Source organism: Podarcis pityusensis (genome assembly GCF_964106645.2).
Source record: "Podarcis pityusensis genome assembly, chromosome: 6".
NCBI lineage: Eukaryota > Metazoa > Chordata > Lepidosauria > Squamata > Lacertidae > Podarcis > Podarcis pityusensis.
This window is the reverse complement of record NC_138030.1, coordinates 94,632,916-94,658,230: the sequence shown is the minus strand read 5'-3', so window position 1 is coordinate 94,658,230 and position 25,315 is coordinate 94,632,916. Positions and strand designations below refer to the sequence as shown.

Below are 25,315 nucleotides of genomic sequence, written 5' to 3'. Positions count from 1 at the left end.
GAGAAACCCCACCCCATCCCACCCTCTAAATTGCTACTGGACAATTTTTTGATTTATTTTACAAATAAAGCAAATGTCCGCTTTAGCTATTTTTTTCTTGGACTCCTTTGAAGCCATAGGCTATGGAACCAAGAGAGGTGTGAAATAGTCCTTTATTTTTGTTCTATCAAAAGCACAGCAATCTGTTTAGCAGGATGACACTTCATACCAACACATGGTATGTGCATATACCCCCACCCACAAGCCATATATTTTAATGTCTTTGAAAATACACCAAGTAGAATCAGTAAGCACAGACGTTTTTCACAAACACCAAGGAAAATACTTACGCAGAGACTATTTCCTCTCCACTAACGAACTTTGCATATGAAACAGCCTTGCGGTGCCCTTTGAAGACCATGATTGGTTGCTTAGTGTTCCGAAGGTCATAGTAGTGAACACAGTGATCTGGGGAGAGGTGTGACAAAGAAGGAAAAAAGAAATCAGTGTATGCAAAGTGCTACTAATACTGCTCAATTATTTGTTTACTTAATACAAGAAGTATGGAACATAATGCCCTAGATCAAGAATCTGACTATTGTTCTAATCAAAGGCCGGCTAGTCAAGGATGTGGATCTCAGCTATTCATTGATCTGGCAAGCAGGGAGCTTTGGGGGCTGCTAATCACACATTAGGGATGCGGGTGGCGCTGTGGTCTAAACCACTGAGCCTCTTGGGCTTGTTGATCAGAAGGTTGGCGGTTTGAATCCCCGCAACAGGGTGAGCTCCTGTTGCTCAGTTCCAGCTCCTGCCAAGCTAGCAGTTTGAAAGCATGCCAAAAAGTGCAAGTAGATAAATAGGTACCACTCTGGCGGGAAGGTAAACGGCGTTTCCGTGCGCTGCTCTGGTTTGCCAGAAGCGGCTTAGTCATGCTGGCCACATGACCCAGAAAAACTGTCTGCGGACAAACGTCAGCTCCCTCGGCCAGTAAAGCAAATTGAGCGCCGCAACCCCAGAGTCAGTCATGACTGGACTTAACTGTCAGGGGTACCTTTACCTTTACCTTTAATCCCACATTTGTTCTAGTTCACAAGCTAGCTGCACAAGTGAATCCGCAATACAAAAGTCCTCAATGAAGAAGTGTTCTCTGTTTTCCTCCTTTTGAACTTTACTGCCGAGTTCACTTATCTGAAGGGAACTACCATATGCAGAAAATGCCACCAGAAACTAGCAGGGACCAGTTAGCTGTTTCATGGGATGCAGAGCAGCCAACGTTATGAGACCAGGAAGGACTGGGAGTACACTGCAATCCCCATCTCCTTGAATAGCTCTTCCCTTTCTCCTTCAGAGTTGTACTATTATGCTTCCACGTGCCAACTGTGCTTATTTTTGAAACTAGGGTATCAATATATTTTTAAACCAAGGTTTGAAAACCAACTATGACTAGCATAAACTTCAGTACAACACTATACCATTGTTAATTATGTGGCTTATGGTAGTTGGTACTGGGAGCTGCATAGCTAAGTGGCCAGTGAAGTGGAACCAAAATCTATTTAGGTCAGAGTACAAAACAAAGGAACACTAATGGGGGGGAGGGGTCTCCTCAATCAAAAAGTTAGGAAAGCTTACTATTGCAATCAACAGCTATTGCAGGCTAGCAGCAGAAAATACGGTGTTTGCATATATTTAAAACAGATTTGATGGTCTCAGAAAGTATTTGTTTAATTGAGATCATGGATTTCTCTCCTACTACAGGTGTTAAATTAGTATAGTAATGCTACAAAATTGCTGACAGTGTAATTACTATTGTAGTGAAAGGACTGTGTTCTTCTGTTCTATAAATCGGAGTTTTGCACAGGAAACCTGTACCTCTAGTACTGCATGGATTTGGGGTCTCACTGCTTTCAATTTCTTGTGTATGTATATCCATCAACTGAGGATAACACTTCACATATCTGACAAAGTGGACTGTAGATCATTTAAGCTTATACTTTGGCAAATCTGCTAGAACTGAAGTATTACAAACTATATTCTTGCTGCAATAGACTAAACCAGACTACCTCTCTGGAAAAAGGTTGTATTAGTAGATTGTACTGCAAGATAACAGTTGATTGAATTCTATTGAAAACTGCAGTCTTCTTTCAGGCTGGAGCGCTTCCATCTATTCAGTAGGCACATTTGGAATGCTGCAGACTTCAAGTATCAACAGAAGAATGATGAGAGGAGGGAATAGATAAGAAACTGGATTGCTACAGACAGGGAAAAGGTGCAGCGGGGCAGAAGCATCTGCTTTCAGCTTTGAATTCTCCTTCCAAATTCTGCAGTAAACAACTCCAAGCCTGATAGCATATGGCCCCATCCTAGCAGGCCTGCTTGCATAGCCTATACAATCAATCAACTTCTGTTTTGGTCAGTATGAGTCCAGGAAACTGTATGGTCCCTGCGCTCTAAAATTAGCCACTTAATAATTGATTATTACAGAAACTATTGTCTGTGCCAATAGAGGTTTCATTATTATTTTTATTAATTCAAACTTGCATTGTTTAAGTAGCTACCTCATGTCTAATGCTCATCACATTCATTAATGCCTGAACAGGTGGCCATGTTTCCTAATTAAAGAGATTCTCTCTCCCCCTTCTCTTTTTCAGACCATATGGACCTTTCACAGAACAAGATAAAAGTGCTACCAGCTAAGGAAGCCAAGATTAAACCAGGCTAAGTGAGAGGAATAAATATTCCAAGTACCCAGGCAGAAGCCTCTCAATTTGATTTATGATTTACTGAAATTGCTCACAACTAGCCATGCTCCTGGCGATCCTATACATCTTGGGCTCTATATTTAAAGAACTCTAAAGCAGCCAGACAATTCCTCTAATAATGAGCACCAAGAACAGACCAGAAGAACAATGATAGCTTTGTCAATACCTCTTGTCTTCCTGCCAGGCCAGCAAGGAACCTTGACTCAAAGAACATTCAACACTGGCTTGCAATGACCTCTTGATACCCCAAAATCCAAGGATTATAGGAACCAAATACTTTGAGAAGTACTATACAATGGGGAACCAACAGAGAAAGGTTTTGAGATACCCGAAACCAAAGTTCTGCTAAGATTTGTAACATCCTAATTTCAACCAAAGATTTATGTACTTCTGGTAACCACAGCTCTATGGAATCAGTGAAATAGAAGGTTTTTGTGGGACTTGAATCAGGGTGGGGCCCTCCTTATAGCTAGTGCTAAAGACAGAGAACAAGAGGCACTGCCTTAGGTCCCTATAATCCAAAGCTGAATAGCTTTAGTGGTTCAGCCATTCACCCTCTTCCCTGCACAATGAATAGAGAGACAAGCTATATATTGAAAAGTAAAATGGACTACCAAACACCTCAGCACACACCGATCATACCTTTATTGTCTTAAAGCCCCAACTCTGGGGGGGAAAGCAGGGCTCCACCTGGAACTAGCTTTTCAAAAGAGTTGTTGCACTGGTGAACTAGCAATCAGAATACTGGAAAAGAATTGTGTATCTTAAAACAAACACCACAGTACTAAAATATTGGTAATCCAGCTCATGAAGGCACTGAATGAAAAGGTAACAGACATTTTACAACAATTAAATAACTATGTCAGTTCCAGAACGTGATATGACTACTAGTAATCTGTCTGCAATGATGGCTGAATATTACCTATAGCACATACATTAGAACCAATTAACCAGCCTTACCATGTATCCATAAAACAGGTCGAAGTTGCTTTTATTTTAAGGGAAGTGTAACTCTTCTGATATTAGCAGCAGTTTGCCAAAGACGACGTCAGTAAGAGGTCTTCCATATTATCAAGACCATGTACTTATTTTTGCAACTGAAATTTCCCTACTGAATTTCACTTTTATTTTTACTCACTTTCTTTGTATTTACAGGATAGGATTCCCATGAGAAGTTCCTAAAATAATTTTGAAAACTGTGTCTTCCTGCAATATTCAGGGGAATCTAAAAATGGGACTGGAGTTCATCAGCGTAAGCGCATTGGAAGGTAAGTGCACATGGGAGAGAAAAGAGCCATTCCTATCTTTATGATACATGCGCCCATATATCATATGGATTGGGATGGACAGCTTGCATGTCATGAATACAGATTTTGGGGGCCTTGACTGTCACCATTTTGCAGGAGGGATTAAAGCACATACTGGAATTTAAGATTTGCCCAGTTAAAGCAGAATAAAGGACGCTGTTGTTCTGGTGAAACAATTTCACTTTTTAAAAAGGATGAGAATTTCTGTGGTTTGGAATGTGATGAGGAAATGAATTTAAAAGTGTGGGATGAACAAATGACTATTGGGAAGATGTGTTAAAGCAAACCAGGATGAATTCAGGACAAATGCTTATGGCCTCACAAACTAATCAGAACGAATGTGCAATGAAGACCAGATAAATCTAACCTCTCTGTGGAAGCAAATCAGGCTGAATGATGAATAAACAGGTTGTGTGAGAGAGCCCTTCATTTTCATGTATATTGATTAGAAATGTATTGAGTATGCAAGATAGTCCAAAGTTACAGTTTAAGAATGATGCACATTTATGAAAAATCTACAAGGAACTTTGTAAGCACTTGACTGTGCCTTGAGTCCTTGCTTCCAGGGGCCTAGGGAACATCCATGACAAAAGTCAGAATAAAAATCCAAAGATTCTGCTGGAAAGAACACAAAAAAAAGGAAGACTAGGTTTCTGTCTGTCTGGTTCCTGGTTCTCTCCTGACAAGATCACAATCTTGCATTCTGAAGGATCTTTTTCACTTATGCTCTTCTGTGGAGCAAAGGCTTGATCCCACAACCAAGCTCTTCATAGCTATTTCAGCATTATTTTTTATCAGCAGTTTACTGCATTATTTTTAAGTGGCCATTCAACAATAGCATTTCTCTGTGGATTTATTACCTCCCTGTGCAGCATTGAACAAGGGGAATAGCAACTGAAAAAACAAGTGCCAGCCTTTTTTTCTATTTAAAAAACCCTTTGCATTGAACAGTCTCTCTATGGCTTGAGGTTATAGATGACATTCATCAGGATATGGGGAACAGCCTTCACATGCCAGGGACATTTTTATTGACTTTTCTAAAGCTTGTCATGGAGCAGCCTGTAAAGGCTCCATTAAATAAACTTCTACTGCATACCTCATTCAAGAACTTAATCAGTTTGGGTGAAAGAACCAGTTGAGAATGAGTGGAAGAGCGGATGAAAGGTAGTTTTAAAAGTATGTATGTGAATCTGCTATTCATTATTCTAAAGAAATGGAGACGGAAACACTGAAGTCAGCTCTCTCATCTGTGCAACTGACATATACTTTTATCAGTACGTAGGTTCTTAGGATCATGGGATATATTTGGAAAAAGATGGACAAATCCACATATAATATCAGTAATAAATTTTCCTTTAGCCAGTGTGTGGCATTAGTGTGGCACAATGGACCAGAAAATTGGTGGTTCGAGTCCACCCAGGGATAGCTGTGGTCAGAATTCCTACATTGCAGGGGGTTGGACTAGATAACCGTCAGGGTCCTTCCAATTCTGCAATTCTATGATTCTAGGGCACCATGAATCTGGCATGGGTGTGCTAAAATGGGATCACCATAGAAAAATAGGGAGGCGGTCTGTTGCTATATATGTAGCTTCTACTGATCACAGACATTCATCTCACACTAACATCTATGCTGTAACTCCAGTTTTTATACGAAACAGGGTAAAACAGGTATTATTCACTTTTTGCCTGTTTTTTGTGCAGATCAGTCTGCACAAAACTATTGCCATGAGCTGCTGTAAATCTTAAGGAACATTTATCAAGGTAAAACTAAAGGCATCAAACACAAGGTATCAAAATTCTCTAACAAGTTTATCTCTCACTGGGCTGTTCCCTAAGGATTTATTATTATTATTATTATTATTATTATTATTATTAAAGTTTATATATCACCCTTCATCCGAGGTTCACAGGGTGGTTCAGAGTATAATAAAGTAGAAATACATAACATAGTTATGCACGCACACAGAGCGAGAGAGTTTAAAAGGCCCTAGATTGTTTAATCAGCAGAAGTTCTGGTTATAGAGGAACATTTTTAGCTGGCACCTAAATAAATGTAATGAAGGCAGCAGGCAAGCCTTCATGAGGAGAGCATGCCACAAATCCCCTTCTGCAAACTTCAAAGTTAAACTAGTCTGGTGAAATGTCTCTTTTGCATGTGTCTGTTGCCATTTCAGTACCTGAAAAACTGAGCAGGCATTAGAATACAGAATTAATCTGGAATACTTTTGTAAGTGTTGAAAAACCAAGAAAACTGAGTGAACACATTTGTATGTTACATATACAGTATTCTGTAATAATAAAAATATTCCTGGAAAAAATGCTAGCCATAAACAGCATCAAGGCCATGGTCCCTGCAATGGAAAATAAAGGAAGGAGAAAGCGAGAAATTATCTTGGATATATGTAGAAACTTATGCAGAATAGCACTGAAAGCACCAGACATATCATCTGTATCTAAAAGTGTCATTCCATCAAGCAATTTATTTGAGTCAATGGCTGGAAGCTCCTCCAACATGACTGCAGCCAGGGGAACTCCTGAAGGGGTATCACATTATTCTCGCTAATGGAAGCTGCAATAGCTGGCACTGACAGTGATTTTGCATTTAGGAGAGTGCAAGGGGAAAAACGGAATGGAGTGAATTTTAAACGTTACTCACACACCAATGAGTTTGCTTCCACTTTATATGGAAGTGTTATTAAAAGTAACCTATAACCTATAAGGTGTAATGTTTAGGAAAAGGCACAATAAAACTGGGAGTTAGCAAAACCAAAAATGTATCCCCAAAATGAACATCCAAAAAATAAAATTCACCATCCGTTCCAGAGCCTACACAAACATTATGTTTCCCTACCTTATTCCTATTCCTCAAGTCAACCAAGATGGTGACTTAATCTAGACTTCCTCTCAGTTGGGTAGAGCGTAAGACTCTTAATCTCATGAGTTCAAGACCAATATTGAGCAAAAGATTCCTGCATTGCAGGGGGTTGGACTAGATGACCCTCAGGGTACCTTCCAACTCTACAAATTTATTATGTTCATTGGTTTCCATGACAGGCCCTTCTTTCCCCAGCCAGATTAAAAGAGCAGGATTCGCTCTAAGTTATTTCACTCAACACACAGCATATTACAGAATTTACTTTAAATGAAAACCCTTCTTATGAATGCTCCACATCTACCAAATATATTTTTGTGTCATTCCCAATTAAACAGATTGGAATGATCAAAGGGGGTCACAGCAGGCAAAACAGCATGGGAAGCTGGCTTTCTCACACATGGCACATATAATACAGGTCACACCTGCAAAACAGAACTTAAAACTTCCTTTTCATTAGATTTCATTAGGCTATTTCTGGTGCCTTGGGAAAGAACCATAATCCCTAGATTCCCAACTCCCCACCCCCCAAGTAAATTTATAGCATTTTTGGAACCTGAGATGTAGGGCGTGCCATATAGATACCATTCTCGTGTTTTGTGAGAAATTAGCCAGCTCTACCCTTTCAGGTAGGGACGTGGGTGGCGCTGTGGTCTAAACCGCAGAGCCTACGGCTTGCCGATCAGAAGGTTGGCGGTTTGAATCCCCGCGACGGGGTGAGCTCCCATTGCTTGGTCCCTGCTCCTGCCAACCTAGCAGTTCAAAAGCACGTCAAAGTGCAAGTAGATAAATAGGTACCACTCTGGCGGGAAGGTAAACGGCGTTTCCGTGCGCTGCTCTGGTTCGCCAGAAGCGGCTTAGTCATGCTGGCCACATGACCCAGAAGCTGTCTGCGGACAAACGCCAGCTCCCTCAGACAGTAAAGTGAGATGAGCGCGCAACCCCAGAGTCGTCTGCAACTGGACTTAATGGTCAGGGGTACCATTACCTTTACCTTTTTACCCTTTCAGGGATTTACTTCCTCCTTAACCCCGGAAAACTAAGTGTCTGGGAAGAATGGTTGCAGATGCCTATGTGTGAGGGAGAAGAGATGTGAGTGAGAGCAGGGGAAGGGATAGGGACTTATGTGTCGTCTGTGAGGAGAGGTGTGTGTTTGTGCTTTGGAGGGAGGGAGGGAAGGGATGTGATTATGTGGTCTGTGAGAGTTGGGGAGACTGTGTGCTTATGAGCAAGCATGAGAGGGGCATGCATGTCTATGATCTTTATATGTGCATTGAGGGTATGTGTGTGTTTTGTGTGTGCGCACAAGTGTGAGTATGGCCACCTTGTATATTCTCCCTGGTACTGGGAAAGGCTTCCTCCTGTTACACAGCAACAACATCAGACACAGAGAAAGAGAAAGAGAAAGAGAAAGAGAAAGAGAAAGAGAAAGAGAAAGAGAAAGAGAAAAAGAGAGGCAATGTGAAAGTGAGAGATCAATATCAGAACTAGCAGGATGTAGCTGAGGCGGAAGTAGCAATGACTGTAGCCTCTAGTTGTGTATTGCACCATGCCTACTCAACAACCATTTTGCGATTGGTGCCTACAGCATTTTCTCAAAATTCTCTGATCCAAAAAGGTTGACAGCCCCTGCCACACACCCTAAACAAGCGTTTACTATATAATGAGATCAGACGGTGTGTGATAAAAAGCTCCTCTGCAGCAAACCAGGCAAAAGGCAAAGGCTCTTTCATTTCAGGGGGATGGGGACAAAATCGGTGTCCTGCTGGAGCAAGTCAATCTCTGAACACACGTTTATCTTCCTAACTCACTGCATTTATCAGCATCATCTAAGGCTTAAATTCAAAGCCAGATATCAACATGCTGAGTTGCCCACCCCCTGCTTTACTACTCGTGGCAACTTTTATCTGTGGATTTGTCCAAACACAACAGCAAGCAGCAGCAAGTGAATGATGCAAAGCCCTTATATCAGGGATGCCCAAACTTTTTTCAAAGAGGGCCAGATTTGATTAAGTGAACATGTGTGAGGGCCAAAGTTTTTTTTTTTTTAAAGGATTTTGCCCAAGGACACATACTGCCACAGGGGCCAGATTAAATCGATCAGTGCCCCCAAACGGACTTTGGACATGCCTGCCTTATATATTTGGGGGCTGTCACATGACTGTGGTTCGCAATGATTGTAGTCCCTGAAGGACCAGGGCCAGGGAGAGGATCCCCTATTTCAACCCAGGGAAGTGAATGAAAAGCATGGAGAGTGACGACTTTTGTGGAACTGGTGTTGGGGCAAAGTCCACCTATACCAAGATAAAGACAGCTGCACTTGCTGTTTGTGGTGGATCCACTTCACAGAGAGCAGTGTCATAGCCAAGGTAGAGGAGACAGCCATAGTACCAGTGACTGATATACAAGGAATCAACCCAGCCATCATTAACGTATCAGTGGAACCAAGGCCTGGATAGCTCAGTTGGTTACCTTGGCTGATAATGCCAAGGTTGCAGGTTCCATCCCTGCATGGGACAGCTGCGTATTCCTGCATTGCAGAGGGTTGGACCAGATGATCCTCAGGGTCCCTTCGGATTCGGTGGAAGAAGATTGGAAGAAATTTAAAGACTATTTACAGAAATACTGCAAAATTAATGAATGTTAGAATGATGTTGGATTGAAGTTAAATGGTTTTTAGCAGCAATGTTATAAAGGAATATGTAAAAATGGATTGTTAACAGGTGATAATCTAAAGTTATAATATATTAAGATAAAAGATTAAGATAAAATTAAAGAGGGAAAGGATTTGCTGAATTAACTAATTTGAACTGGAATACAAAAAAGGGAGGTGTGAGGAGGTCGGGGAAACAAGCAAATGAAAGATAAGATATGGAAAGACTAATCTGTTTTTTAACTGTTTTTATTTTGTATTTTCATTTTCTAATTTTTTTCTTTTTTTCTTTCTTTTTTCGCTTATTTTTGTAATATGTTGAAACTTTAATAAATATCTTTAAAAAAAAAAAAAGATAATTGGATTCTACGAATCTAGGATGCCCACTGGGCCTTTGGTTTCTTAGTTTTTCCCCACTCTTCTACCAAAATATACCAAAATATACTCTGAACAACCACTTGAAAGAATCATGGACTTCAAGAATTCTTCCAGACTCCAAAATAACTTGCTCAAAAAGCAACCCTGATATTTATCAGATTTTTACCTGTGGACATTATTTATTTTAACAGCCTTCATGTAAAGCCAATTTTACGCCCTCAGGGCAACACAAGTATTCCAGTTATAAAACACTGTCCCACTAATTTTTAGCTTGGGGCATCAAGAAAAAATGTAGAAAAGGGGACTCATGCTCCAGTGCCTTTTATCTATTCCTCTGAATGAAAGGTGAATGCCTAATACAGAAGTTTAAGATATAAGAAATCATTATAATAAAAGGGCCTTTAATATATTCAGAATGTTATAAGAAAACCACAAGAAAAGAATGAACATACAATGTTCTTTGTTGCAGGGTGGGTAGGAAAGACAGATGAATGTGGAAATGCACTTTCTACATATCGCATAGAAATACTGGCATAAATAGAACAAACGCTGAAGGTCACTTTCCGTAAGGAGGTCCGGGCTACCAATAAGCAGAACTGCTAGGGTCTGGTCCAAACAGAGAATCACATCAAGAGCCAGGGAGTCAAATTGCAAAATGAAATGTAACTGTATCATGCAATACTACCTGTTCTATTTACCAAGATTAGAAATTATCATGCTGTTGTGAAGAATTAGGACATTCCTTGATCTAATGGGCAAATATGGGATTCAACCACCACCACACAGAAATAAGGGCACAATCTTCATGTGTAGACTTAGGCAGGGCCAGCCCAATACATTTTGGGGTGAACTCCAAAACTGCCCCCCTCCCAGCAGGGAAGAGGGAGTAAGGGAAGATCTACATCAGAAACAAGGGGGAAAGGAAGATAAGACATCTGTATCTGCTGCCCCTGTGGATCATGCTGCCTGAGGCAGTCACCTCACCCTGCTTCATAGGTGGGCCAGCCCTAGACTTAGGGAGTCACCAGAGTTTGGGTTAATTCCAGTGTGTCAGATCAGCCACAGCTTACAGATGAGGGGTAACAGTTTGACAGAGATGCACAGCACAGCACAGAAATGGGCTGGGACAATGTTCAACTGGAAATAGGACTTCCCAAAAAATTGAAGATATTTAGCCATTGCAACACCACAAATCTACCTGACAAATTAACACATGATATATGTGAAGGCAGTAAATGTCCTATGTGAGTGTCTGGAGGCTGTTGTAGAATGGATGGCGGTTAATGGATTGAGGTTGAATCTCAACAAGACAGAAGTACTGTTTTCTGGTGGGTGTGGGGGACGTCCTGGTCCTGAATGGGGTAACAGTGACTCTGAAGGACCAGGGTCTGGGAGTCATTTTGGACTCACAGGTGTCCATGGAGGCACAGGTTAATTCTGTGTCCAGGGCAGCTGTCTACCAGCACCATCTGATATACAGATTGAGACCCTGCCAGTTTGTGCACTGTCTTACCAGAGTCTCACCAGAACGGTACATACTCTGGTTATCTCCCGCTTGACTACTGCAATACATTCTATGTGGGGCTACCTTTGAAGATGATGTGGAAACTACAACTAATCCAGAATACAGCAGCTAGACTGGTGACAGAGCAGCCAGGACCTATGACACCGGCCCTAAAGGATCCTCACTTGCTCCTGGTATGCTTCTGAGAACAATTGAAAGTGTTGGTGCTGACATTTAAATCCCTAAACAGCCTCGGCCCTGTATACCTGAACGAGTGTCTCCTCAGCCCGGACACTGAGGTCCAGCTCCAAGGGCCTTCTGGTGATTCCCTCACCGTGAGAAGTGAAGTTACAGGAAACCAGGCAGGGGGCCTTTTCGGCAGTGGTGCCCTCCTTGAGGAATGCCCCGCGATCAGATGTCAAGGAGATAAAGAAGTACACGACTTTCAGAAGACATCTGACGCACCCCTGTATCAGGTGGTTTTTAATGTTTGGTTTTTTATTGTGTTTTTATATGTGTTGGAAGCTGCCTAGAGTGGCTGGGGCAACCCAGCCAGATGGGTGGAGTATAAATGCTGCTGCTGATGATGATGATGATGGTGCTTTGTGTACTTTTGCAGCTACAAACAATTATTAAGAATGGGATGTTAAATGGGTCTTTTATCTAAGCACTGAACTGATAACCACTGACAACCAGAAATTCCATGCAGATATCTGAGTGGAATTCCCTTCAGATAAATGAGTGAGTTTGTGAAGGAGGGACAGAGCACAGTTTCTCCTTCTCCAGTCTGCTGCACTTCTAGTTTGCAAAACCTTTTCTATATTTTACATTCTATATTTTTCCAGAAGCCGCTGAGAGTGGCTGGGGCAACCCAGTCAGATGGGCGGCATATAAGTAATAAAACTACTACTACCAGCCTACTTTTTACTCATACTCTTATGAGTAAAAAACAGGCAAGCAAGCTTTTTGCAGGTTTTAGTAACAAGGCTGTGCTAAACAACACATTTAATGCCAAATAAATCCATGGATGCATGGCATAACCGTTAGTACTGGATGTAGCGCTAAATCTCCACTCAGACATGAAAACTCTCCATGTGGGAGGAGAAGTGGAATAAAAGTGTAATCAAAATTCTCGTCTTGGGGAAATGCTGGGATGCAGGCTGCATTTACCGTGCAAAACTAACATTATTATTTATTATTATTTATTGAATTTATATACTGCCCTATACCTGGAGGTTGTAAGAGCTGGATAATTTTCTAGGCTTATATTCCAGGACTGAACCAGATCAGTGTTGTATCACAATCTTCTTTGGAAAATCTCATAATTTATAAAAGTGATTTGCTATGCAACGTGTAGGAACTGGAACCTGCATTTCTCAAGTCTTTCTTGGGCACACAGATTCAGCTACATGGTTCTTTGGACTGCAGCCCTAGTCATGCATGGCATGGCATTTAATCCAACAGGTTTGTTCCCCAGAAAGATGGGGAATATGCAGGCTCGCCACACTGCTAAAGCAGATTTATAAAGATACTTTCAGAATGAAAAGTTTTCATCTTGAAACAATAGAGAGTCATTACCAGCATTTTATATTCAGTTGTGATTACAGTTTATACTAAAGAATGCTCCAACTCAGACGGCATACCAATAGAAAGCTGTAGGCAAAACAATTTCCATTTTATTTTCACAGCTGAATAAACTTTGCAGTCTTCCTTAAGTCTGAGCCTCCAATTCAATGTGATGCAGTTTTCTCCTTTCTACACCATTATTTGTTTATCCATTTTTAATATGAAGTGTAAGGGCTCTGAGATACAAACCTTTTGAAAAGTTATCACAAACATTTCCATTTGCCTCTCACAATGTAAAACGGCTACAACTAAGCTCCTGTTTTCGCAAGTTGGAAACAGTTGCTGGCCCAACCCAGGAGTGGCAAACCTTTGAACCTCCAGATGTTGATGGAGTAAAATCTCATCATCCCTGACCACTGGGAAATGACACCTGCAGCTGATGGACCCCTGGTACAATTTAAAGTTAATGTGAAGCCAAGTATGCTACCTTAAGAACAGACATCGAAGTAAGGTCCTTTGAAATAAATTGACTGTCAGTTTCAGCTCAGTTTCCTGGATGACATAGCAGTCTCGATTCCTGCAAATTCAGCTTCTAGATTGGCTTTGGGATTAGACTACTTTTGATGCCCTAAATGTATGGAGACTCACAGGGCTAGCATTTTCTGACTCTTACTAGCTTTTGACCATTAGACTGTACTGAAATAGATGGAAACAATAAATGTACCCAGGTAACGCATGCCCAGCTACAGGTGCTTCAAGTTATAGACTCCGCTAACCCAGAAACAGTACCTCAGGTTAAGAACTTTGCTTCAGGATGAGAACAGAAATCGCGCAGCAGCGGCGCAGAGGTAGCAGGAGGCCACATTAGCTAAAGTGGTGCCTCAGGTTAAGAATGGACCTCCGGAATGAATTAAGTTCTTAACCCGAGGTACCACTGTACATTATACCAGATGGAATTAGAAGTAAGGAATATGAAGACTGACTTTTTTAAAGCATGTGCGGACCGGTTACACATGTGAAAACCACCTGTAACACCAATAATTACTGCCTCACCCCTAAAACATCTTTACACATTTTATAAATATTGCTAAACAAAACATTCACTCTCAGAAGTTCCATTAGCTTCTCCTACTGACTATATTCTTGGCTTTCACATGCATTACTGCTCTACACCCTGTTCCCTTTTATGCTCCCTCTAAATCATTGCCACCAAGAAATACAGACAATTTATAAAGATAAACATGCAACGAGTGCTGGTAAAGCACAGAGGTAAAAGGCTTATAAATAAAATAGCATCACTCTCTTAATTCCAGAAGCTGGGCAGACAAAGCTAATATGCGGGAAAGTGCCAAATTATTTCCTATTTCCACTTGTGAAAAAGAATACATTACCTGCTCATTTTTCATTTTCCCTCCCACTATGTCTGCAGAGATACAGACCTAGTTCTCACTAATGTGGTAATCCTTTGTCAAGACTGCAGCCACAGGCAACGGTTCACATTGCTGAATATGCTTCTATGTAGCAAAGAATCCCTACGCATATAAAACTAGTCTCGTTCCTCAACATCTAGCTTTTTGCGCTTTGTATCCGACTAAGTTCTTATTGAGCTCTACCATTCCATAACTGGCCCTGCATACCCTTGTGAACCTCTGCCTATGTGTTGAAGATTCTCAAAGAGCTGCTGTTAAAAAACATCTCACTCTTGCCACGCCACCAAATGAGGCAGAAAAACAAGCCCAGTATGAAAGAAAAATTGAATTCTCTATACCAAAAAGATGCAAAAGTTAATTGTGCTGAAAGTAGCAGTATGGCCAACACATTTCAATCAGACAGGAACAGTAGCTGTTGACAACTCTAATTGAAAATGACAGTGCCAAAGGGTTTTCTGCCTGGCTCCTGCTCAGAAGTCAGCACTTCAAATCCAATCCTTTGATGGATACACATATCACATAGTTTTCTGAAATGTCCCTTCTTACATCGAAGATGCAAGGAAGAATCTCTAGTTTTTAAGAACATTAACTCTCAAAGACCTTTGGGACCTCACAAATGTTAAAAATTAAAACTTCTCCAAAGAATGGTGTTAGCATAAGCACATCTGAAGGCAGTTTAGGGAAGCTTTTTAATGTCTGATGTATCACATTATTATTATTATTATTATTATTATTATTATTATTATTATTTCTGTTGTGAGCTGCCCAGAGTAGCTGGAGAAACCCAGCCAGATGGGTGGGGTTTTATTTATTTATTTATTTATTTATTTATTTATACCTACCTACCTACCTACCTACCTACTACTACTAAACATGTTCTTCAACACTGACTTACCAGTTTTCTTTTCCTATCTCCTTCCACTGTTCTCTAATTTCCTTCTTACCTTCGCTCTCTTTAGTGGGGTGGGGGTGGGGAGATAGCATGAAAATCTATTTAAGCTTATGCTGATGCATCCATTCCATGATCTGACTCAAAAAATTTAAAATGCAGTATGTAAGGTTGTAAGACCTGTTACTTTCGTGTATGGATACATGATGTCCATACATATAGAAATCTAGTACTCACTACTATTACTACTTGCTACTATTACTACTTGCTACATAAATTGAGAACTCAGTCCTAATAGGAGCTCAATACAAAATACCTCATTTTGAGTCTGGGATCCGTTCCGGAGCCCCGGACGCTCGACGAAAGACACACTTGACAACGTGCTGCTCTGCGCACATGTGTGAGCAGTTTTGTGCTTCTACGTATGTGCAAAGTGCGATTTAGTGCTTTTGCGTGTGCGGCAAACCTGGAAGCAACCGTTCCGGTACTTCTCGGTTTGCTGCGGACGTTCCTCAAAATGGAGGCTAAACGGGGTGGACTCAAAATGAGGCATTACTGTATCTTCCTAGGGAGGTATGAGCAATGATGAGGGAAAGGATCAATCATCTCTTTATCCTTTTCCAGAGCATTTGTCTTGATTACAGGAGTGGCTCGGTGCATTATGTAGCCACCTCATGTCACAATGGAAGCAGTATACAAGAGGCTGGCTTTCTGTTGCATCAGTGCTGAAGACTAAGGAGGCTAGAATGTCTTGCAAGTTTTTTTAATTCTAAGGGCCCACCCTTCAGGAATCTTAAAAGCATACCGTATGACGGGAAGAGGGAATCTCTAATCAGTTGACCAAATCAGGCTTGCCAGACATATTAATTTGGTCCAATAGCCTATGATTCCAAGCCAGGCCTATCTGCCCTCCACTGGAACTCATGCAACATCAAATGTGAGGCAGGTGAAACTGCAGCTGCAGAGGAACCACCAGAAGACTTCTGCAAGTTAAAAGGTGCATTCAGCACTGTCATCAAATGCAACCCTCGCTGGAATTGGTTCCATGGGAGCCAATCCCTGCCAAAATCAGGACTCCTAGTCAGTGCTAAATTTAAGATTTGCACCACTCAGGAGGAGCCACTATTGGGATGGTTTGCTCCCAGCTCACCAGCCCTTGTGTTCCAATGCCATGTTGAGCAGCAGATTTGCTGATTCAAACAGGAAGTGTCAGGAGGCTTTTCTTGAATTGCAGCAGCCTGCCTCTTCTGCAGGAAAGGTCGCTGTAAGCACCCCTGCTGGCAAAAACCTCTATAGCATCTCCTACTCGTCATGCTACTACTTCTCTTTCCATCCTTTCCCAACCATAAGGATTGGCATGCAAAACCAAAGAAGTGCTGCTTCCACAATGATCCTAAGCTGCTGCTCTCAGCTACTGGGAAGGGGTGGCATTATTGATCTGTGTGAAGCTTCCACTTTCCAGTTCTTTGCCAAACCAACTGGAGAAAAGACCAAACTCACTGAACAAAATGTGATTTACTTCCAGATAAGTCTGCATAGGATATTAGGCTTGTACACATGCTCCTGCACTATCCTGTTATGAGCTTTGACGGCTTCTTCCCGCACAAACCCTATTGTTGTATATTCCCAAACTCAGCTCCTTTTCAGGAGAAGGGAAACCTCAAAAGAATAAGGGTGAGGAGAAGTAGCTGCACCCAGTGACACTCTGAAGAACTCTACAAAAATGCTGTTCTCTGACCAAAAGACAGGGCTGCAGGAGTATATAAAATCTGCCCTCTGGTCACCTGGGAGAGATCAGAGTTACTAAGTGCTGCATAATTGGACCCCTGATCACAGCTTGGCAATAGACAAACAGCCCAATTAGCAAGTGCAATCTGGAAACACAAGTGATTCTGCCCTTTCACACGAAGTGGCAGTTCATACACCTACCTGCACAACCAAAGGCCAGATGGTACCTAGATGATGGGCTGAATTTCACACAACATACATTTGCCTTGGCCTCAATACTAGCTACCGAATTGTCCAGGTTGGTTGACCACAGCTTCACTGAAGAAAAAAAGAGAGACAAACAAAATAGGTTAAGCTGCAGTCGGTTTCCTATAATGTTTATTTATCCCTTTGGTTATTTTACCACTAACCAGGAATCTAACAACAGAAATAAATGACACCTACTACTAATATTCTAAGGGATACACAGCAACTATTCTGAGACACCCATCCACACATAAACAGTCTAAGAGGTTCACAATTAGAAGGCAAGTCAAAACATCAAATCCCAGCATTGAGATGAAGTTGTGCCACATTTATCCCCAAATCAAGTTCTGCTATGATGCTCATAATTTTTTAATGTATTTATGATTGGCCATTTAACTCAAAGGTATGATCAATACACATTGTGTTTATTATCAAATGGAACCTGTTTTATACTTGTGGGGGGGGGACAAGCTGGCAGGAGGATGGAGACACCCCACACACACCAGAAGACTTGCAAAAGACAGAAAAAATTATTGCTGTTGTTCTAAGTAAAGGTAAATGTAAAGGTGCCCCTGCCCGTACGGGCCAGTCGTGACCGACTCTAGGGTTGCACGCTCATCTCGCTCAAGAGGCCGGGAGCCGGCGCCGTCCGAAGACACTTCCAGGTCACGTGGCCAGCGTGATGAAGCTGCAACTGGCGAGCCAGCACCAGTGCCGCACACGGAAATGCCGTTTACCTTCCCACTATAAAGTGGTACCTATTTATCTACTTGCACTTAGGGGTGCTCTGGGGTTGCGCACTCATCTCGCTTTAATGGCCAAGGGAGCCAACATTTGTCCGCAGACAGTTTTTCCGGGTCATGTGGCCAGCATGACTAAGCCGCTTCTGGAGAAACCAGAGCAGGGCATGGAAACGCCATTTACCTTCCCACCGGAGCAGTACCTATTTATCTACTTGCACTCTGATGTGCTTTCAAACTGCTAGGTTGGCAGGAAAAGGCATGGGAGAGGATGGTAAAAGTATGAGGATATACATGCAAGAGAATGGCACATGAGATCTGGGAAAAAGAAACACAAAAACAATCATCTGGACACACCAGCACTTAGAATGGAAGAGGAGAGACCAGGTTTTTTGTTTTTGTTTTAAAGGAAAGAACACTCACAGGAAAGGCTCATGCAAAGAGATTTTCACAAACACGAAGGGGCCTCTTTTTCCTTGTTCCATGGGGCCTCTTTTAAAAGACTCACCCTGTATTTCGAGTGACAGAGGTTCCATCTTACAGTAAACACATTGTGGATTGAACACACTTCAGGCCTCTATTCTAAAATGATGGGAACCTTTCCCAGGTGCATAAATGCATTTTAGTGCCTAAGGATGCCTGGGGCTACTAAATCCAGACTTCTATAAGCAAGAACAATAGATCCTTTGTCATCCAGCTGGATTCTGGTGCACTCACATAAGGTGATCTGCCAGACAACACTGATCTAACATCTCTGTGTGAGGAAAAACCCTTGGTAGGGAGAGATACACACAATTATGGATAAGAAACAGAAAGTGTACCAGCTAATATGCCAATAGATTCAGAAATAAAATTACGTGAGCCTGGGCCTTAGGTTAGGTTTCAATGCTACCATTTCAAAACATTTATGTTATCCCCACGTGTGCATACAGAAGTAAATACAATGTGCAAGTTGATGACTCCTTGCATCATGCACCTGCTCTGGGAATTAGCAAACTGGTAGTATGCTGCTCTAATTTGATGGCAGGGTATTATGGCCTAGTTAGCAAGTTACAGACATGGGTGCCCATTTCATCCTTTACTTTGACCCTTACATGCCTTGGCCTAGACACCAAAAAAGCAAAAATTCCAAGCATCATCATCCATTGACAAACCCCTCATTTCAGCTGTAAAGGGAATACAGAATAGGCAGCGCTCCAAGTCACCCCTGCAATACAAATGTTTTTGAGGACTTCACCCTCAACCTCCTCCACTCAGAATAATGACATTGCTAAGCTGCCATTTTGTCAGTGCTTCTCCCGAGGTTGAAGCAGAGAATTCAAGTTAATATAACATGACTATGCAATATATTTATTCTTTTCAGATAAGTTGGAAAGGATTCTGTAAAGTATTTCCAACTTCAAAGCTATATTTAGCTGTTATTTTACTTTGGAGTAGCTATAGCTGCAGACAAAATATGCAAGGGGATCAATTTTGTGGATATTTCTACTGCTTTTATATAATTTAAGCTAACAGTGTTTAAAATTCTTCCCTTGAAGGAAACGTGACAGAAGAAATGCATACATTAATGACAGAAACAGGCCAAGGATTGGATGCAGTCACAACATTCTTAGCCTCCTAACCATGAACAGCAAGAAAGGAAGAGAGTGCTATGGGTCCAGTGGCTCTCTTCCTTTCTTGCATGGCTTCCTTTAACTACAATCAGTGTTACAATGGCGTTAGCGCTAACTATCGGTAACACTGGCCCATAATCCCTGAAACCATGAATTAAGCACTCTGTTTATGGAAGAATCTGGTTCATCCATTTATGTCAATGCCAACAACAATACACTATGGTTAAAGAGAGAATGGGACGGGATGGGGGATTCAGGTGGATATGGAAGGTGACGGGAGCATGCAAACCTACTGCACACTTCCTGTTAGAATGCCTGCTCTGTGATTGCAGTCATGGGATTGTTGTCTATCACATGACGGTATATGTTTTGACTCCACAAAGTGGGAAGTGACAGAGACAGGATGTTCGTGTTACTGTGTTCTGTGAAGTGGGACTATCGTCCTTTGTTCTTTCTCTTTGCTCTCTGATGCTAGAGAGAGAGGGAGCCATGTTGCAGTGTTCCGTGTGTGTTTATATGTAAATAAAGTAGATTAGCCAAAATGCTGAGTTGCTGAGGTCTGTTACGCAAGCTGCGCAGACTCTGCGGATCCCTAAGTTTGCCAATGTCTGTTGGCATCAGTCGCTGTGATGTTCGGGCTGAAGAAAGCTTTTGAAGCTCCCGAACGATCGACCAGGAGGGAGAGAACGTGCCAGTCGGGCATGTGTCTCTGCCACGGTCCTACTCGAGTGTAGGATGAGCTCTTGACACTTCTACTTGCCTAACCATAGTTAGAAGTCTGGGAATGCTACATCTGTACCAGGGCTAAGAGAACATTCTGTGATGAAACCTAAGCTATTCTTTCAGTCATCAAAAGCCTTTCCCCCAGCACCTTATCAATTATTCATAAGATCATCAAACTCTGCTAAGGAAAACTGATGCCTTCATTTCTGAAACTACATAGGATGCTCCATATGAATTTAGCCTTGGCATATTAACTGGACATCATCATCATCATCAGGCAGGGTGGGAGAACCCAGAGAGAAAATCAGAGTCTTACCTTTTGCATCATCAGAGCCTGAAGCCAAAAGTTTAGGATCCATCAAATTGAAGTCCACACTCCAACATCTTTTCTCATGCTCCTGTTTTGAGAAAGAGGAACACAAATGTTATTAGGTATAAATGAAAATATGTTTTGGTTAAATTAATATGATGAAACTTTACTATACTTACTGAGACTCAGATGGAAAATCTGTTTCTACTCAAACCCAAACAGCAGCTCCCAAAGAGGGAAGCTAGAGAGCTGCAAATATTCTGATATATTTTTAACTGCTGCTTATTTGCATCTTGAGAAATGAGAAGCTCAGATTATTCTCACTATGAAAGTATGTGCTTTGCCTTGTTACTGCTCTCTGGTGGGCTTTTGCCATTTTTTAAAAACAGGAAAATCAATAAATACTAAGTATCTATAGTTGCTTCTAAATGTATGTATTAACCTCCTTGTAGAACGTTCAAAGCAATATGCTGTTCTTTAGATACTAGTATTCTCAAGAGCTAGAAGAATGCCATTTAATTTCTGCTGAAAGATCCATCTCCACAACTCTATTCTTCTCTGAACGTTGGGCACATATATTTAATTCCATCTAGGTAGAAACACTCTGGAGAACTGAGTTTACAACTCAATACAGAACAATTTAAAATGGTTGGGGAGTATGGCCAAAGAATTGAAGAAAATAATCTAAGAAGTGCTCCATATCCTCTGCATATCATGCATTTCAATCAAAATCAAAAGGAAGTCCCCCTCTCGCCCCAAAAGGAGTCTGCAGTAGCCCACCAAGTTGGAATCTTACCCAAAACCACATCTATTCAAAAGTAAGCACTCCAGGCAGGCATTTCAAGCAGTTATATTATACGCCTACTCCAGAGATGCTCAGGAAATGAATGCAACCCTCTCTGTATGGGCCTTGGGACTCTCACAAGGCCACACCTCCTGCCCAGTACACACCCTGGAACTGCTTGAAGCACTTCTTGAGTGCTTTGGCCTGGTTATAATGAAACCTTGCTTGCCTGGATGGAGAGCCTGTGTAGAAACCACTGACTTTGGTGTGGCTGCAATGTAGTCCTACTGGCCATGGGTTAAGAGTCACAGCTGTAACTCCAGCCATTTCCCCCCCCCCCCCAACCCACCCTTTGCTGCCATGCAGCCACCTGGATCGTGGCCCTCAGGTTGAAAAAGGTTCTGCACTCCTGATATACTCCAAGCACACTCACCTGCCCCTAGCTGCATCTCCTGCTCCTACATTCATGTATTATTTGCAGGTTATCTACTAGCCATTTATTCACTGGAACACATGAACTAGCTTATATGCAATTGCTTCAGAGAAGTCTTAATAAATGGATGAAAATGTCCAACCCCCCCCCCCCAAATTACTTCCCCATTTCTCTCCCCTATATTGGTAAATGACAGAAAGGTACTAATAGTCATTTGTTGAAAGCCCATGGTGGTCTTCTGGTAAATGTTTGAAATGACTGAATTATGAGGCTAGTTTTTGGCCCTTACTCCAGGGCCAGGAGAAACGTCACCCTCTATCCTCCGTCATTAATAGCAGAATAGTAATTTACTAAAGACATTTTATTTTCCACTGGGGGGAGGGGTAGAGAGGAAAGAGACTCTGATTTATTTATTTATTTTGCCTGTAAGTATCTACTATTCTGACATTTATCATATGATATATAATGAAAACCACAAAAGAAGCTATTGTATCAAATTTCCCTGAGATCAGATGTTAAGAGGCTCACAGCACCATATAATTCTACACCTGCTTTTAGTTAACCCAGTCCAACAGCTCCCTGCACCTGCAGAAAGTCTAGTGCTCAGAACTTCTGCATGCAGAAGAGTTTTCTCAGAGACTTAGAGGGGAAAGGCCCTTATATGCATATTTGTCATGCACTGTCAAAGTAACCTGCAACCATAGAAGATCAAGAGTTTTTAATCAGAATCACTAGGGTCTTAGCCACTTCTAAGACAGGAAGGACTATAGAAAACAATGGAACTACACTGCCTTTTCCACTAACTTCACCTCTTGCTCATTATTTTTAGACCCACAAATTATCATTGACTTCAGCAGCATTTACAAATAAATGCTGACAAAGTTGAAAAGAAAAAGAAATTGACTAGATCCTTCTTTAACAAGAAACATGCATTAGCTGACTGAAACCACTGTTTTTCGGAATCAAAACACAGAATTTCTTTACCTGGTAGACTTTTGAACGTTGCCCTGTGAACCCATCCCACAAGATGACGGTACCTTCATAGTCACTGCTGGCCAACAGGTTTTTGTGGTAACTACTCCAGCTGATACAGCTGTAAGAGAGAAATAATCCCCGCATAAGAAAGCATCTTCCTTTAAGCTACAACTGTGTGCATGACAAAATAAGTATTCCAATAGCTCAGGGTACTTTATTTATCAAAAACAACTGTTGCCTACTTAAGGCAATTTTCACTACTTATGTGCTGATCATTCTATGTTCCAGATTCTTCTTTAGGCCAATTACAGTCTAAATTCAAGAAGACATAAAGCTATAACTAAACAGTGAGTTCCATTTAACTTTATTGTAATAAACAACAGAAACGGAAGCTGAAGCTTTTCTTTCCTTATCAAAAAAACACAGAGATTACTTTTTAGTGCATTAAACGGAACTGCCAAAGAACCCTGTTCACTCTCATAAATCTGTCTGAGGTAACAACGCCATACCGCTGGAATGAAAGGCATGTAATCACCCCCAGGGTCTGCATGTGGAGTTCAGTTTGCAGCTCATTTTAAAAAAAGGGACTGCTGTTCATAAAACTGTCCATGATCTGGCAAGGTCCAGCATCTCAGCAAGACACTGATCCTTGCTCCCCACCTATAAGCTTGTTCCTATTGCCAACTGCCAGACCCCACTAACCAGAGTCACCTGTTATTTATCCATATGACAGGAAACTATATGTCATATGATCTTGTATTATCAGTATCTGATATTTCAGAATAGAGACATTTAAAGAGTAGGGGAAATAAAATTGAATGTACAGGTAAGGTGTGGGTCAGCGTAATTTAAATACAATAAAACAAGGAAAAGCAAAGATGACATTTCAGTTCTTCATTGGGCAGCACAGTAAAATCGATGCAGCACTGCAATACCAAGTACAGCAAGTAATAAAGATCTTTATAACTATAATGAAGATCTTCCATAATCCTTCCGTTTTACTCTTTCCAATAAAATTGTTTAATAAAGTGTAGGCATAGAGTGTCTTTTGAACTTTTAAATCACAAAATACAGGGCAGGGTCTTTCCTACAAGTCTTTTTTCTTCTATCGCAGGTGCCATTCCTCAATGGGCCACCCCCTCTCTGTGGGATGAGAGGACAGACACGTAGCAGAAATCTAGAGGCTGAAGCCAAGTCTCTTTCCTTCACATACTGAGTAGTTTCCAAACGGTATGCACTGCTATCAAGATATATTTCATTTCCTAACAGCAAAATTGCAACTGTATTAAAGCAATGTGTCTCAGTGGACACAGGAGATCAATAACCCAAACTATTTTGAGGGGGAAACTATACTGATTAGCACCTCCCAAGTCAGTATCCCCATTTCCCCAAGCAGGTGTGTGCCTGCAAGCTTCAATGATTCATTATTCCAGCAGAATAGACTAGGGTGGTATCTTCAGATGAAGTTCTTCATTCTCTCCTCCTTACACGTTTCCTCTCAATATTGAATTTTACAGTAGCAGTCACCACCTAGGGTGGGATGATTAAAATGAGGCTCTTGATCACCCTACAGGAACCAGCAACCGGATCACAAAGAACAGCTTGAAAAATGCTACAGCCAAAACCAAGTTTTGCTGAACCAGTGGTTCAATATTATAAAATACCCATCAAATGTAAGGGAGCCATGTAGGCCTCAGTAATGCATCCATTGGTCCACACAGAACTGGAAGACATGAAAACAATCTCTCTTCTTTACCCCCATCCCCATTCACCTTCTCCTAAGGGATGGGACAAGAAAAAGGTGGGATGAGTTCCCAAGACCTACAGAAACATCAACTGAATTTTGGGAGAACAAAAAATGAGTAGCATTGACTTTTGAAATAATGCACAGATCTAATCTGATAGTGGGCTTAGAAGCCAGAAACTCCTAGCCATGTTAACAACCATCAGAGACCACTTCAGGTACAGAGAGGATGTGGGGACATTGCTGGTAAAGGTCCTGAGCACTACACATTTTGGTTCCCACAGTGACTAATGCACCATTGGAGGATAAACGAAGCAGATTGCCCTTCATAACCTAACGATGTGCAGATACAATTATATCTTGCCTGTCAATTAAAGGGGAAGGGAGAATCCATCTTGTGTGTACAAGAGCCAATACAGTAGCCTAGTTATCTTTATGTTTAAGAGATTGATTTCAGGTCTCTGTCATTTTTCAAAACTGCTGGAATAGGCTGAATTTAGCCTTAAATAGATTAATATTTTCAGGTGCACACAAGACAGGCAAACTTAAGCCAGGTAAGAACCATACATTCTATTTGTGGGACCTCTGCACACAGCTCTCAAAGTGTCAATTATTTTGCGAGTTAGCCTAATGATTCATGTACTATGAGTGCAGTATAGAAAATTTGTTGTGGGAGGGAC

The 25,315-nt window shown here is 41.4% G+C and overlaps 1 protein-coding gene across 3 annotated transcripts in view; it reads right to left on the bottom strand.

The window, feature by feature from the left end:
• COP1 (COP1 E3 ubiquitin ligase) overlaps positions 1-25,315 on the bottom strand; it is a 101,031-nt gene that overhangs the window by 27,673 nt on the left and 48,043 nt on the right. For all 3 annotated transcript variants that reach the window (XM_081012157.1, XM_081012156.1, XM_081012158.1), the window contains exons 13-16: positions 22,901-23,009; positions 20,706-20,787; positions 17,269-17,385; positions 330-447 (exon numbers count right to left, since the gene is read on the bottom strand). In XM_081012157.1, coding sequence (XP_080868283.1) covers positions 330-447; positions 17,269-17,385; positions 20,706-20,787; positions 22,901-23,009 — 426 coding nt within the window. The remainder of the gene's footprint in view (positions 1-329; positions 448-17,268; positions 17,386-20,705; positions 20,788-22,900; positions 23,010-25,315) is intronic.